Source organism: Miscanthus floridulus, chromosome 7 (genome assembly GCF_019320115.1).
Source record: "Miscanthus floridulus cultivar M001 chromosome 7, ASM1932011v1, whole genome shotgun sequence".
NCBI lineage: Eukaryota > Viridiplantae > Streptophyta > Magnoliopsida > Poales > Poaceae > Miscanthus > Miscanthus floridulus.
The window spans coordinates 32,653,234-32,669,292 of NC_089586.1; the positions used below are offsets into that span (position 1 = coordinate 32,653,234).

Here is a 16,059-nt window from a genome sequence, read left to right on the forward strand (position 1 = left end):
TTACCATCTAAACAGGCCCCAGCCACGTTCTCTCCGCCCCACCTCCCAGACCAACCGCTACCGCCAGATGTCGCAGACCGCTGGTGCCCAAGCCCTCGGCCAGCCCATGCCATCTCGATTGGGCCCACCCGCCCGTCAGAGGCGCGTCAGGCACACAGCGCAGTACGCAACGGTAGCATCTGCCTGCCTGCGCGTGCGGCGTGCGCGGTTGGGCTCACACGGAACGTGCGGGGAAGTAACAGGCGGACTCCATCCGTCCGCCCGTTCGAACGCCCGCCACCACCATCCGGCCGTCCATCGGTCAACGCCAGCGTACGGCTGGCGTGCCGCCGCTCGTGCGCCGGGGCCGAAGCTGTCAGGTGGGCCCTCGCACCGTTCCGCCTTCACCTCCCTCTCCTCCTCCTCTATTAAAACCCCGGCTCCGGCGGGTGGGGCAGTGAACGGAGGTAGCCGCTCCTCTCCTCCCTGAGTTTTCCTTCCCCGTCGTGCTTCGAGTGGAGCCTGGTTCCGATCACAGGGGACTTGATCTGGTGCGGCTCCTCTGCAGTTCGATTGGTACGCATCGAGACGCCTTTCCTCTTTTGTTGATCGCGCACATGGCGTATTTGATCCGTTGCTGCTCGTTTCTCCTACCCTTGAGGAAGGGAACCCGTAGCCATTTTCGTGATCCGATCTTGAGCTCGCGAGAAAGATTCTTGTTCGGCTTGATTAGTTTCTTCCGCGCTGTTGTTTGGGAGTGATCTCTTCAATTTTACAAGGGTACAGAAAGAAAAACTTGTGACCATTTCTGTTCTGACTTCTGTTCTTTGGCACCTAAGATAACTGATAATTCAGATTTAAGAAAAAAAAATATGAGGGTTACTTTTCATTCATTTTTGTTTGGTCGATTTTTGTGGCAATTTCTTGACTCGGATGTTGAAGAAATTAAGGAAACGCATTGCATTTTTTCCAGCTAGCCATATCTCTCTACTCAGATCCTTTACACAAGCAACAAGCGCAAGATCGTGAAATTTCATCTCGGCGTTGTTGTTTTTCGCGTTTTACTGACCGACCGAACTCTGTGTCTCTGTGTTACAGAGGGGCCATGGAAAACCCAACGCCGCCGACCAATCCTGCCTCCGCGGCCGCCGCCACGGGCGCCACGCCAACGCCGTCGCCGTCGCCGTCGCGTCAGCTGCCGGACTTCCAGCAGTCGGTGCGGCTCAAGTACGTGAAGCTGGGGTACCATCACCTCATCACCCACGGCATGTACCTGCTGCTGATGCCGCTGATGGTGCTGGTCGCCGTGCACCTCTCCACGCTGTCCCCGCGCGACGTGGGCGACCTGTGGGCGCACCTCCACCTCAACCTCATCTCCGTGGTGGCCTGCTCCACGCTGCTCGTCTTCCTCGGCACGGCCTACTTCCTGACCCGACCGCGGCCCGTGTACCTGGTGGACTTCGCCTGCTACAAGCCGGGTCCCGAGCGGCGGTGCACGCGCGACACCTTCATGCGCTGCTCCAGGCTCACCGGCTGCTTCACGGACGCCAGCCTCGAGTTCCAGCGCAAGATCCTGGAGCGCTCGGGGCTCGGCGAGGACACGTACCTTCCCCCCGCCGTCACGCGGGTGCCGCCCAACCCGTCCATGGACGAGGCGCGCGCGGAGGCGCGGGAGGTGATGTTCGGCGCCGTGGACGAGCTGCTGGCCAAGACGGGCGTGAAGCCCAAGGACATCGGGATCCTCGTGGTTAACTGCAGCCTGTTCAACCCGACGCCGTCGCTGTCGGCCATGGTGGTGAACCACTACAAGCTGCGCGGGAACGTGGTGAGCTACAACCTCGGCGGGATGGGTTGCAGCGCGGGGTTGCTGTCCGTGGACCTCGCCAAGGACCTGCTGCAGACGCACCCGGGATCGTACGCGCTGGTGATCAGCACGGAGAACATCACGCTCAACTGGTACTCGGGCAACGACCGCTCCAAGCTGGTGTCCAACTGCCTGTTCCGGATGGGCGGCGCGGCGGTGCTGCTCTCGAACAGGCGGTCCGACCGGCGGCGCGCCAAGTACGAGCTGGTGCACACGGTGCGCACGCACAAGGGCGCCGACGACCGGTGCTTCGGCTGCGTGACGCAGGAGGAGGACGGCGAGGGCGTCCTGGGCGTGTCGCTGTCGAGGGACCTGATGGCAGTAGCCGGCGACGCGCTCAAGACCAACATCACGACGCTGGGCCCGCTGGTGCTGCCGCTGTCGGAGCAGCTGCTGTTCATGGCCACGCTGGTCGCCAAGAAGGTGCTCAAGATGAAGAAGGTGAAACCCTACATCCCGGACTTCAAGCTGGCGTTCGAGCACTTCTGCATCCACGCGGGCGGGCGCGCCGTGCTGGACGAGCTGGAGAGCAACCTGTCGCTCACGGACTGGCACATGGAGCCGTCGCGGATGACGCTGCACCGGTTCGGGAACACGTCCAGCAGCTCGCTCTGGTACGAGCTGGCCTACAGCGAGGCCAAGGGGAGGATCCGGCGGCACCACCGGGTGTGGCAGATCGCGTTCGGGTCGGGGTTCAAGTGCAACAGCGCCGTGTGGAGGGCGCTCCGGTCGGTGAACCCGGCGGAGGAGACCAACCCGTGGATAGACGAGATCGACAGGTTCCCCGTGGATGTTCCCAAGGTCTCCAAGGTTTCCAGCGAGTGAAATGCACCCCCGATCGTGGTTAACGATAGTGCTTACTATTCCTTCGGAGTTTGCAATTGTTTGGGTAATGATCTGGTGGGAATTTTCTTTAGTTTATATCACTAGGAAAGGCGATGATTGACTTCTCTAAGGATTATACATAGCATTCGTGTTGCTTCTGTATGGCCCTCGGCCCCTGGCCTATCTAGCAGTTGACAGTTCTGTGTTCTGACAATTCTACAATGATTGACTTCTGTCGATGGCGTGGCTGATGTTTTGATCTGAGCCTTTCTGCTCTTCGACACATGAACCACCTCAACTTACCATCTTTATTTTCATCTCATTTACGTCAACCAAACAATGCAAGGACATGTCGCTGAGCGTCTCAAACTGTCAAACAGCACCATCAGGGCTTGTTAGTTTGATTCCAGGAAGAAAGGGGTTGGAGAGGATGGGGAGGGATTAAATCCCCTACAAGTCAAAAAAAAAAAAAAATTTTGACGAAAATGGATTCGCCCAGCTTTATTAGAAAGCATATCGAATACCCATCGGTCCGGATATGGGGATACCAGTTTACAAAATAGTGCGCACCAAGATAGAAAAAAAACAGACTTCGGCTTCCTCTCAAACATTAACTCGACTAACCTGGGAACTAAGCTCTAAAGCAGCTGACATCCAGCCCACTCAACGCACGTCATACTTCACAGAAACTACCACCTCAAAAGGAGAGCTACTAAAACACTACTACGAGATAAGCTAGTGCGCATTTGATGAGAGTAGATTGATCATCTCTTCTGCAACCGGTTCCAGCTTCGCTTTCAGCAGTGGGCGCCAGGACTTGATCAACATCAAGGACTTGAAGAGGATCACTTTAGGGGAAGTGAGAACCTTCTTGTTGATCGCCATGTCGTTCCTCGTCTTCCAGATAGTCCACAACGCTCCTGCACAAATGAAGAGTGTCACCTTGCGTTTAGCTCCTCTACAATTGTCTACGAACTCTAATAAGAAATCCGCGCAGTTAGTTGGTGAATTTTGCCATCCCAAATTGACCCTCAGAAAGGTCCATAGGTAAACGGTAATGGGGCACTGAAATAATATATGGTCTGTAGTCTCTAGTTCATCGCAGGCAGCACACTTTTCTGGGCCAGACCATTTCTTCTTTTTTAACTGCACCCCTGATTGGATTCTGTCGTGTGCAGCCATCCACATAAAGATCTTCTCCTTCAGCGGGATATTACATTTCCATATATTCATCATCTGCTGATCTCTAATACCTCCGGATGTAATAAACTTGTACAGTGAACTGGCAGTAAACTTTTTGGACTGCTCAAAAGCCCATCCAACTCTATCTCTCCCTTCTTCTAAGTTAACCTCACTCAGTAGTTCCTGGAGTTGGGACCATTCCTCACTGAGAGTTCCATGGAGTTGTCTTCTCAACAGGATGTTCCACTGTCCATCTCTAACTGCTTGGCATACATCTATATCTGGATAAGAAACTATTTTGAACAGGTTAGGGAAAGTAACTTTCAGAGGACACTCCCCCAGCCAGGTGTCATGCCAAAATCTTGTCTGTTGTCCACTGACTACCTGCATAACTCACCTTTTTGGTACCATTCCCTAATATCAAGCAAGGATCTCCAGAACTGTGACCCCTGTCTATTCTTGATCTGAAAAATGCTTTTGTGACCCAAGTACTTTTTCCTTAACAGAGAGCAGCACAGATTATTGTCACCCCTTTCTAATCTATCTATCCACTTAGCAAGTAGGCTTGTGTTCATAGCTCGAACATCCATGAAACCTAGCCCTCCAAACTCCTTTGGTCTGTTAAGGGCCTCCCATTTGATCATGTGGTATTTTCTTTTCTTGCCTGTGCCTTGCCAAAAAAATCTCGATCTGATGGTGTCTAGCATCTGATAGTTGCCTTCATACAGCTGATATACACCCATTGTGTACATTGGGATATTGGACAAACAGGCATCGATCAGAGTCAATTTCCCACCAGAAGACAGATAGTCACATTGCCATGTTCCTAATCTTTTCTCAGTCTTGTCGCTTACATACCTCAACTGTGCCTTAGAGATTTTGTGGTCACTAACTGGCAGTCCTAGATATTTCATAGGGAAAGAACCCAGCTTGCGATTAAGCATTTCCACTGTTTGTTGCTGTTCTTCCTCAGTAAGACCCATAGTGAAGACCTCACTTTTATCAAAGTTTATCTTCATGCCAGACATAGCTTCAAAACATGTGAGAATCATTCTCAAGTTCATTAAATTCTCAGTGGAAAAGCTCAGAAAGATTACTGTATCGTCAGCATATTGCAGATGTGTTAAACCTCCATCAATCAAATTGGAAACAAGGCTTTTGATCACCCCCGCTGCACTAGCTCTAGAAAGCATGGTGGATAGAGCATCAGCTACTAAGTTGAATAACAGAGGGGACCAGGGATCTCCTTGTCTCAAACCTTTAAAGCTTCTAAAGAACTCCCCTCTCTCACCATTCAAATCAATGCAGACTCTACCCCCTTTCACCGCTTGAATGATCCATCGAATCCAGCGTTCCTCAAAACCTTTTCTAACCATCACTTCTTCTAAGAAATTCCAGCTCACTTTGTCATACGCCTTCTCAAAATCTAGCTTTAAAATAACTCCAGCTTTCTTAGTTAAGTTCATGAAGTACTTCCTGAGCAATGACCACACCCTCTAAAATATTCCTCCCAGGGAGAAAAGCAGTCTGGTAAAGGCTGATCAGCTTGTCCACAACTCTTGTTGGTCTGATAGTGAGGACCTTGGTTATAATTTTATATATCACATTGAGTAGACAAATCGGCCTAAATTGCTTGATATTAGTAGCTGATTTAACTTTAGGCAAAAGGATAATAACTCCAAAGTTCAGTCTCCATAGATCCAGTTGACCCTTATGTAAATTGTCTAACATTTCTTTGATATCATCTCTGATCAAATTCCAAAAAGTTTTGAAGAACTCAACACAACTCAACACTAAAGCCGTCAGGCCCCGGAGCAGTACTGTTCTTCATTTCTTTTAGAGCAAAATCTAGCTCTTCCAGACTAAAAGGTCTTACTAACCATTCATTTTCCTCAGGAGACAACTGTTGATCTGAGCTCCACATGTCAGGTTCTAGATGTATCTCTGCAGTCTCAGATTTGCCAAATAGCTGCTTGTAATATTCAGTGATGTGCTCTTTCAACTCATGTGTGCTTTCTAGAATCTGATCGTTATGTTCCAGAGAGGCTATGTGCATTTTCCTTTTCCTGCCATTCGCACATTTGTGGAAAAAACCTGTGTTAGCATCCCCCTCTAGAATCCATTTTACTCCTCCCTTTCTCTGCCATTGTATTTCCTCATCTGAAAGAATTTTTAGTAACTCCCTCTCTAAGTCGTATCTTTCTTCCCATTCAGCTTGGCTTAACTCCCTGTTTTCACTTGCCTCATCCAGGATTGAGATTGTCTTCATGATATCTTTTTTCTGATACTTCTGGAAACTGTCCACATTTTGGCCCCACCCTTTAATAGCTTTCCTTAATTTTCCAGAAACAATATGCCAGTGGTCCAGCGTCTCAATCTTATACCAATTTGGCCACTTACTTTTCACCCATTCACAAAAACCCTCCTGCTTAGTCCAATGATTACTAAACCTGAAGTAGTGATGCTTGGTAACTCTACTTTCGTCAGGATCCACGATGAGAGGATTATTGTTATGGTGGGCAAGGTGTACCATCGGCGGGATAAGCCAGGCGACAAGGCAAGTGGCTAAGGCCACGCCAAGGAGCCGGCTGGGCCGCGGTCACCACCCTTTGGCAGAAGGAGTTAGGCATATGAGTCTATTGTCGTTAAGTTGTTAGCATATCTAGAGTCAGTTAGTCAGTTGATTTATTCCCTAAAGATTAGGAAGTTGGTTATTGAGTCTTGTCATGTGCGGCATCCCGTACACCAGGCGGAGGCGCGCACGCGATGTGCGGCGGGCCGCTGAGCGCGCCGCAAGCCAGGCTCAGGCCGCACATGCAGAGGGGCCGCAGCAACAGCGTGGCCAAGATTAGAAATAGATCAAGTCAATTTCCTTAAGTTTAGTTATTTCCTTATGTCTAGGAGGTTGGTTTCCTTTTGAGTTGCAGCCACACGGCTATTTAAGATTGTACTCGGCACCTTGAGGAATTAAGCAAGATTATTATCTCCTACCTCTTCCTTTCTTAAACCCTAAGCCTGCGGTAGAGGGGTATAACCTCACCGGAGAAGACGGCCGACGGCTACGAGCTCCGTAGCCGAGGCCCTGCCTGTCGGGGGTTTGACGCCCTTGACAACCTGGTATCACACGTCAGCCGATCCTCTCACGCCCATCCCGATCCATCTCTTCCAGCCGCACCAGCCCACCACCACCAACAGCCGCCGCCATCTACTGCTGCCGCGCCCACCCCGCAACCCACCGCCACCATGGCCGAGCCTACCATCGCCGATCTCTTCAAGGAGCTGAAGAACATGTCTGCCGAGATCACGACCCTGAAGGCCGACATGGCCTCCATGAAGGCCTCGACGGCCGAGAGCAGCGAGGGCCGCCATTCCGAAGGGCCGCGCGAGCTGGACTTCCACCCGAAGCACAAGAAGTGGGATTTTCCCCACTTCGACGGCACGTCCGACCCGATGTTGTTCCTCAACAAGTGCGAGGCCTACTTTCGCCAACACCGAACCATGGCGGAAGAGCGCGTGCGCATGGCGTCCTATCATCTGGACGACGCCGCACAGTTATGGTTCATCCAGCTGCAGGACGATGACGGCACGCCAACGTGGGGAAATTTCAAGGATCTCTTGAATTTGCGCTTCGGTCCTCCCCTTCGCTCCGCTCCGCTGTTCGAGCTCGCGGAGTGCCGCCGCACGGGGCCCGTGGAGGAGTATGCCAACCGGTTCCAGGCCCTCCTACCTCGCGCCGGCCGGCTCGACGAGGCGCAGCGGGTCCAGCTCTTCACCGGAGGGCTCATGCCGCCGCTCAGCAACGCCGTCCGCATCCACAACCCGGACTCCCTCGCCGCCGCCATAAGCCTGGCCCGACAGGTCGAGTTGATGGAGCTGGGGCGTCCGGCGCCTCTTCCACCGAGGGCGCCCCCGCGCGGTCCACCACCCCCCGCGGCCCGGGCCAACATGCCGCTCCCACCGCCCCTCTTGGCACTCCCGGCGCCACCGGCGGCTGCCCAGCAGGGCCGTACCGAGGGCAACCAGTGCCGCCTCACCCCGGAGGAGATGGCCGAGCGCCGCCGCCAAGGGTTGTGCTTCAACTGCAATGAAAAGTACTCCCGCGGCCACAACAGATTCTGCCGACGTTTGTTCTTCCTCGACGGCGTAGAGATCGACGACGCTCAGGACGCGGGCGCCGACACCGCGGCGGACGCCGTGGCGCAGGAGGCGCCGATCTTCTCCCTGCACGCAGTGGCTGGCGTGCCCGTGGGTAGGACCATGCAGGTCCGCGTCATGGTGGGCTCGACCCCGCTCATCGCCCTCCTTGACACCGGTTCCACCCACAACTTCATCGCCGAGACGGCAGCGGCGCGGTCCGGTCTATCCATCCAAGCTAGACCACGCCTCACGGCCATGGTGGCCAATGGCGAGAAGGTGCCGTGCCCAGGAGTCATCAGGCACGCCCCCCCCCCCCCCCCCCCTTGTGATCCACGACATCGCTTTCGCCGTCGACCTCTTTGTTATGCCCCTTGCAGGACACGATTTGGTGCTGGGGCTGCAGTGGATGGCCACGCTCGGCCGCCTGGTGTGGGACTTCGTAGATGGCTCGGTCTCCTTCCAGCGCCAGGGCAGCATGGTCCGCTGGCCCGGGGTGGCTGCCTCGAGCACCCTGGAGACCTGTGCCGCAACGTCCAGCGCGCCACTCCTCGACGAGCTGCTTGCCGGGTTCGCCGACGTCTTCGCCGAGCCGCGCGGCTTTCCGCCCCCACGCAGCCGCGACCACGGCATCGTCCTCAAGCCGGGCGCCTCCCCAGTCGCGGTCCGGCCCTACCGGTACCCCGCGGCGCACAAGGACGAGCTGGAACGCCAGTGCGCCGCCATGATGGAACAGGGGATCGTTCGTCGCAGCGACTCCGCCTTCTCCTCCCCGGTCCTCCTCGTCAAGAAGGCGGATGGCTCATGGCGCTTCTGCATCGACTACAGGGCGCTGAATGCGCTCACCGTCAAGGACGCCTTCCCGATTCCCGTCGTCGACGAGTTGCTTGATGAACTCCATGGCGCCCGCTTCTTCACCAAACTCGACCTCCGGTCGGGCTACCATCAGGTCCGCATGCGGCCCGCCGACGTCCACAAGACGGCGTTCCGTACGCATGATGGCCTCTACGAATTCCTGGTCATGCCCTTCGGATTGTGCAACGCGCCGGCGACCTTTCAGGCCCTCATGAACGACGTACTCCGGCCCTACCTTCGGCGTTTTGTGTTGGTATTTTTTGACGACATTCTTATCTACAGCAGCTCGTGGGCCGACCACCTTCGTCATCTGCGCATAGTGCTCTCGGAGCTCCGCCGGCACCACCTCTTCGTCAAGCGCAGCAAGTGCGCCTTTGGGGAGGTTTCTGTGGCCTACCTCGGGCACGTCATCTCCGCGGCCGGCGTCGCCATGGATCCGGCCAAGGTGCAAGCCATCGTCGACTGGCCAGCACCCCGCTCGGCTCGAGCGATCCGCGGGTTCCTGGGCCTTGCGGGCTACTACCGCAAGTTTGTGCACAACTACGGCACCGTCGCCGCACCGCTGACGGCACTCCTCAAGAAGGAGGGGTTCTCCTAGAACAACAACGCGGCGGCGGCGTTCGCGGCACTCAAGGCCGCCATCACGACGGCGCCCGTCCTCGCCATGCCGGACTTCACCAAGCCATTCACCGTCGAGTGCGACGCGTCCTCACATGGGTTTGGCGCGGTGCTCATCCAGGACGGCCATCCGATCGCCTTCTTCAGCCGGCCGGTCGCGCCACGCCACCGCTCTCTCGCTGCCTATGAGCGGGAGCTGATCGGCCTCGTCCACGCCGTCCGTCATTGGCGTCCGTACCTGTGGGGACGTTCCTTCGTCGTGAAGACCGACCACTACAGCTTGAAGTACCTACTGGATCAACGCCTCGCGACAATTCCCCAGCACCATTGGGTGGGGAAACTCCTTGGCTTCGACTTTGTGGTGGAATACAAGCTGGGCGCAGCTAACACCGTGGCGGACGCCTTGTCCCGCCGCGACACGGACGATGGGGCCATCCTGGCACTATCGGCCCCTCGGTTCGACTTCGTGGACCGCCTTCGCCAGGTTCAAGCGGAGGATCCAGCCGTGGTGGCCCTCCGAGAAGAGATAGCAGCAGGCCACCGTGGCGCGCCGTGGTCCGTGGTCGATGGCGGCATGGTCATGTTTGATGGCCGGCTCTACATCCCGCCATCTTCAACGCTGCTACTGGAGCTCCTTGCTACCGTGCATGATGATGGCCACGAAGGAGTCCAGCGCACGCTCCACCGCCTCCGGCGTGACTTCCACTTCCCCGAGATGCGCCGGCACGTCCGGGACTTCGTGCGCGCCTGCGCTACCTGCCAGCGTTTCAAGACCGAGCACCTCCAGCCGACCGGCCTGCTGCTGCCCCTGCCGGTTCCAACCGGGGTCTGGTCGGACGTCGGCCTCGACTTCATGGAGGCTCTTCCGCGTGTGCGCGGGAAGTCCGTCATCTTGACGGTGGTGGACCGATTCAGTAAATATTGTCATTTTCTCCCCTTGGCTCACCCCTACACTGCAGAGTCTGTCGCCGAGGCGTTCTTCAAAGACATCGTGCGGCTCCATGGCATGCCGCAGTCCATGGTCTCGGATAGGGACCCCGTCTTCACTTCCACATTCTGGCGGGAGCTCATGCGTCTCATGGGCGCGAAGCTACACATGACAACGGCCTTCCACCCGCAATCTGACGGACAGACAGAGGCGGCCAATCGAGTCATCGCCATGTACCTCCGTTGCTTCACCGGCGACCGCCCGCACGACTGGCTCCGGTGGCTGCCATGGGCGGAGTTCACCTACAATACTGCCTACCAGTCGTCACTGCGGGAGACGCCGTTCCGGGTGGTCTACGGCCGCGACCCCCCCACCATCAGGTCGTATGAGCCAGGCGACACACGCGTGGCAGCGGTCGCCAAGACCATGGCTGAACGCGCCGCTTTCCTGGAGGACGTCAAATATCGCCTGGAGCAAGCCCAGGCCACCCAGAAGCGCGTCTACGACAAGTCACACCGGCCGGTGGCGTATGCCGTGGGGGACTGGGTTCTTCTCCGTCTTCGTCAACGCCCAGTGGCGTCCCTGGCCGTCGCTGTCAAAGGGAAGCTCCAGCCCAAGTATTTTGGGCCGTACCGCGTCCGGGAACTCATCAACGAGGTTGCTGTCCGCCTTGAGTTGCCTCCACGCGCCAAGATCCACGATGTCTTCCACGTGAGCCTTCTGAAGAAGTGGATTGGACCAGCACCAGATACTCCACCTCCTTTACCGCCGGTTCATCAGGGCGCTGTCGTCCCAGAACTAGAGAAGGTCGTTCGGGGCCGTCTGGCTCGTGGAGTTCAGCAAGTGCTCGTGCGCTGGAAGGGTGAACCGGCATCCTCTGCTACATGGGAAGACAAGGCCGACTTCATCACCAAGTACCCTGCTTTCCGGCTCGAGGACGAGCCGGTCGTCGAGGGGGGGAGAGATGTCATGTGCGGCATCCCGTACACCAGGCGAAGGCGCGCACGCGATGTGCGGCGGGCCGTTGAGCGCGCCGCAAGCCAGGCTCAGGCCGTGCATGCAGAGGGGCCGCAGCAACAGCGTGGCCAAGATTAGAAATAGATCATGTCAATTTCCTTAAGTTTAGTTATTTCCTTATGTCTAGGAGGTTGGTTTCCTTTTGAGTTGCAGCCACACGGCTATTTAAGATTGTACTCGGCACCTTGAGGAATTAAGCAAGATTATTATCTCCTACCTCTTCCTTTCTTAAACCCTAAGCCTGCGGTAGAGAGGTATAACCTCACCGGAGAAGACGGCCGACGGCTACGAGCTCCGTAGCCGAGGCCCTGCCTGTCGGGGGTTTGACGCCCTTGACAAGTCTTGTATAAGTTAAACAGTTTGCTTCTAATACGATTCAGCCTGGGATTGAGACTTAAGTCTCCCTTGGGCACCCGGCCCTTACTTCCTGCTCACCGCCATCTTAGTGTCGTTAGCCACAACCCTAGGCGCCGAGCACGGCGCCGCCCGTTCGTCGTCGCGTGTTCAAGCCCAGGCCTCCAGTCCATCACCAGTACAACCTCAGGAGCGCTATCGCCAACAATTATGGTCTGAACCGAGCCTAGGAGCAGTCAAAACTGAAGCCAAATTGAATTTGTCTTCCCAGGAATTGGAAACCAGAACTCTATCAAGGACGCACAGAATTGGGGGGTTTTGCTTGTTAGACCATGTGTACCTGATCTGTGTAATTCCCTGAGAGCAGTAGTATTGATCATATCATTAAAAGCGTCCACGAGCCTCACATCTACATTTCCTGAAGATTTTTCCTCCACCTTTCTGACTAAATTAAAATCACCTCCTACTATCAGCGGAGATTCTGTTTCCAGTACCTTAACTTGTAACTTCTAGGAACTCTAACTTCTTTTCATCGTGTGCAGTTCATACACATTGATAAGCACCCATTCAAAGCCATCGCTTATCATAGCTAGCTTCACACTCTGAAAGAAAGCCCTTTGATCTTGTGCAGAAACTTGAGCTAGGTTCTTATCAACCCCAATGAGCATACCTCCAGAATGTCCAGAACAAGGTAACCAGCTCTAATGCATCTCTTTGACCAGCAAACCTATCTAGCTCTCTTTGTCTGAATTATGAATTGCAACTAACTCTAACAGTTGTTTCCTTCTACCAGCATTACCGAGCCCTCTCACATTCCAGAATAAGATCTTCATTTGGGATGATCTTGAGATAAGTTATTATCCAATGCAGCCCTCTCTCCATCTTGTCCAGAACTCTGACTGGTATCTATCTCTATTATATCAGTGACAATGATCACATCCGTATCTCTAGATTCTTGTTGCTATACAAGTTCAGAACTCAAATGTATTTTATTTTTGGCCTTCGCCAGAGCTTCCATTGCTTCTTCTCTGGCTTGGATAAGAGAGATGTTGGCAAGTCTCACATTCTCATCTTTACCCAATGATATACCACAAACTCTAGATATTGTTTCCAAAGGACATGAAGAAATATTACTGGAGGAAGAAGAATTTAAGTTACCTTGGGGCATACATGTAGCTTTGTTGTTTATAATTTTCTTTGTCATGACTGTCCCATCCTCTTGCAACCTGGAGCGGTGCCTAGTGCCTTGATAGATGATATCAATCTTACTGTTCTTGGGCTTTGCAACCCCGACATCCTTCACCACGCCATTCTCTGATCCCATGGGAATTGTAGAAATATTACTATCTCTAAAAGCATCTTCTTGGGATAGCATTTCTTTGTTTATCTCAGCCACCACCTCTTCTGTAACAATGGAGTTCTCACTGGTTAAAAAAAAAACAGATCAGCTAGGTCACTGTGCAAATTTGGGGAGTTTGGCTTTTTTCCAGAGATTTCTGAATTTTCTGTGCCAGATCACTTATCTCCTGTAGAAGATCGACATTCACAGCTTGGTCATGTTTTTGTGGAGTTGTATCATCATCCGCCAGCACCTCAGATGCTCCTTCCGCTTTCTTACCATAATTTGAAGGACCAGATTCTTGATTAGCAGGCCCTTTTGAAGGAGATTTGCCAGATTCAAGCCAGCCGTGACTCTCTTGCGACTCTAGGTCCTCCTTATTTTTGACCTCATCATCATCTATATCAAAGTCATCATCAGGTTTCGATGGTGGATGTTGAGCCATCTTATCAGAATAATACCAGGCAATTCTCTTCCCCTGTTTATTGATGAAGACCTCAGAGGTCCCACCAATTTTGCTAGGATTCTTGCACGACACCTTAACCCAGACTGCCTTCCATTGTAGAGAAGGAAGATGTACCTCCTCTGGATCACCCACAAGCTTAGCTAACTCTAACACAGCAAATTCTGTTCTTGCAACTTTGGGAATTCCTCTAGCTCTCACCCACACTGTTTGCAAGACTTGGAAAGTTTCAGGGTCCCTATCAGTCTCTTCCACCACAGCTACTACATCAGCAGTGATAAACTTAATCTTCTGCATCCTGGTCAACAAGTTCATCACAGCTTTTGATGGGATATTTACCAGAAACTCACTGCCAGAAACTCTCTTCACATCCCACTCCCATTCTGAATCAACTAGGTATTGCAACTCAGTTTTGATCCTAAATTTGGTGCCTCTGCCCTCTAAAACTGACACAATAACTCTAATTGAGTCCTTGATTTCTGTCTTCTCCTCATTCTTGAGCTCAGGTATATTCAGAGAATAGAAAAGTTGGCCCGGCATACCCATAGCACAAAGAGCAAGACCCTTGTTTGCACGCATCATTGGGCAATTAGCAGATTTATGACCCGTATCTCTACAGCTATAGCAGAATGGAACCTTCTTACAGTCGGAGTGGTGATGACCAACCTGGTTGCAATTGAAGCATTTCATGGGTGTGCCAGATGACTGACCTGACTCCCAAGAGTATTGGTTGTAACCATGCTGATTGAAGGCTTGATGGCCACCCCTTCTGCGGTCCTCTAGCTTGTGCCTTAGATCTTCTTCAGTCATCTGGCGGACATCTCTCCCAGCTAGGAGGAGAAGATAGCTCGCTTCTGTCGGAGTTCAAGCTAAGCGAGATGTGACTTGAAACCGACGGGACAGCGCGTGGATCCGGCGACCTCTGGGCTCCGGCGAGGCAGCGACGGCGGGTGGTGACTGCTGATAGGTGCGTCCATGGACAACGGTTCCCCCTCCCGCCGCTGTTGGGCTGACGAGGCCGATGAGGAGCTTCCCTCCCTGAGATCCCTGGGCGCAGGGTCGCCGGGCCTCCTCTCGGATGTGGCCGCGCTCATTGGGAGCCCCTCCGCCTCCTTCCAGGGGGAACGTGTGTCATTCACAGACTCGGAGAGCTACTCCGACTCGGAGCCCCCTTCACCACCGCCTCCGGGAAGGGGCAAGGCCGTCGCGGGTGCTTCCGATTGCCGTCGGCGCGCGCGTCGCCGGCGTCGTCGCCCCAGGTTGGTCGATGGGTTCATGGCGGCGGCCAGGCGCGCACACCCTCAGGCCACCTCGATGGCCGTCTCTCCGCCTACCTCGCCGCGTCGTCGCACTTCTCCGTCTGCGCACTCCGCTCGCGCCCTCGCGGTGCCGGATGCGGACGGGTTCTACGAGGTTCGCAGCCGACGCCGGTGGCGCCGTCGCTCACCGCTGAGGGAGTCGCGGCCGGTCCCCGTCGGGCTGCAGGGGCTTCGCTTCAACTGTCTTGTTGCCAATCATGTCAAGCGGGATTGCGTCTTCCCAGCGCGGTGCTTCAATTGCCACCAGGAGGGCCATCGCTCGTTTGCCTACCCCCTTCCGCCGGGCCGAGGCAAGTGGGCCCGCTCGCCGCCGCGTGCGGGTCACAATCGGAGGGTCGTTGCGCGCTGACCTGCCCAGCGACATCGGCGTGCGGAGTCCGTGGGCACGGCATCCACACATTCGGTCTCGACTGGCCGCTCCCCGTCCATGCCTAGGTGCCGCACCCCGCCGGCTCCGCCCCCTCAGCCCCCGGTTGAGTCCCCGCCCCCCCCCCCCCCCCCCCCCCCCCCCCCCCCCCCCCCCCGGGGGGGCGGCGCGCCCCTGGTAGCCGCCGCGGGGGAGACTCCTGGTGACCGCCCGGGTCGCCTACGTCGCACTGAGTTCGTCGTCATCCCGCGGTCTGCGGAGTTGCAGGCGGCTGAGGACGCACTCGGCCTTGCCCTCGTCGCTGCTGTCGGTGGCACTAGGCCCGCGGTGTCACCCGCCATGGTCAGCCGCTACCTCCTCGAGCGGTTTGACCTGACGACGTATGACGCGAAGGTTAGTCGCCACGACCCGGAGGATTTCGTCGTTCGCTTCCGGCGTCGGGAGGACAGGGACCGTGTCCTTGCCGCCCCGGTGATGGGTGCCCCACTTCCTCTGGTCTGGCGGCCATGGAGGCGTACCTCGATGGCCAGTGCAGGCTCCTTCCGATTCACTGTGCTGGTCGGCATGACTCGTGTCCCCCTCCATGCGCGGAGCGCCTCCACCGCGCAGACGATCCTCGGCCCTTCTTGTGCGGATGTCGAGGTTATCCGTCCGGCGAATGTGCCAGCCGATGATGACCGTGAGTTCTTCGTCTCGGCTTGGTGCCTGCACCCTCAGTTTATCCCGGACGAGAAAATTATCTTCGTCCCAAAGCCGTGCGTCCACAACCCTGTCGAGGGCGCACTGGAGGAGCTCCCGGGCTTGCGATATCTGGT

At 55.3% G+C, this 16,059-nt stretch overlaps 1 protein-coding gene and 1 pseudogene across 1 annotated transcript; one reads left to right on the forward strand and one right to left on the reverse strand.

The window, feature by feature from the left end:
* Positions 1 to 421: 421 nt before the first annotated feature.
* LOC136466839 (3-ketoacyl-CoA synthase 11-like) lies at positions 422 to 2,965 on the forward strand. Its single transcript, XM_066465348.1, has 2 exons — positions 422 to 555; positions 1,078 to 2,965. Exon 2 carries the CDS (start codon positions 1,085 to 1,087, stop codon positions 2,666 to 2,668), a length of 1,584 nt encoding a protein of 527 aa, XP_066321445.1. The 5' UTR covers positions 422 to 555; positions 1,078 to 1,084; the 3' UTR covers positions 2,669 to 2,965.
* A 175-nt stretch (positions 2,966 to 3,140) lies between these two features.
* LOC136465317 (uncharacterized) overlaps positions 3,141 to 16,059 on the reverse strand; it is a 29,020-nt pseudogene continuing 16,101 nt past the window's right edge.

Coding starts and splice junctions, on each gene's coding strand:
- LOC136466839 (XM_066465348.1), top strand. CDS start 1,085: ATGGAAAACCCAACGCCGCCGACCAATCCTGCCTCCGCGGCCGCCGCC.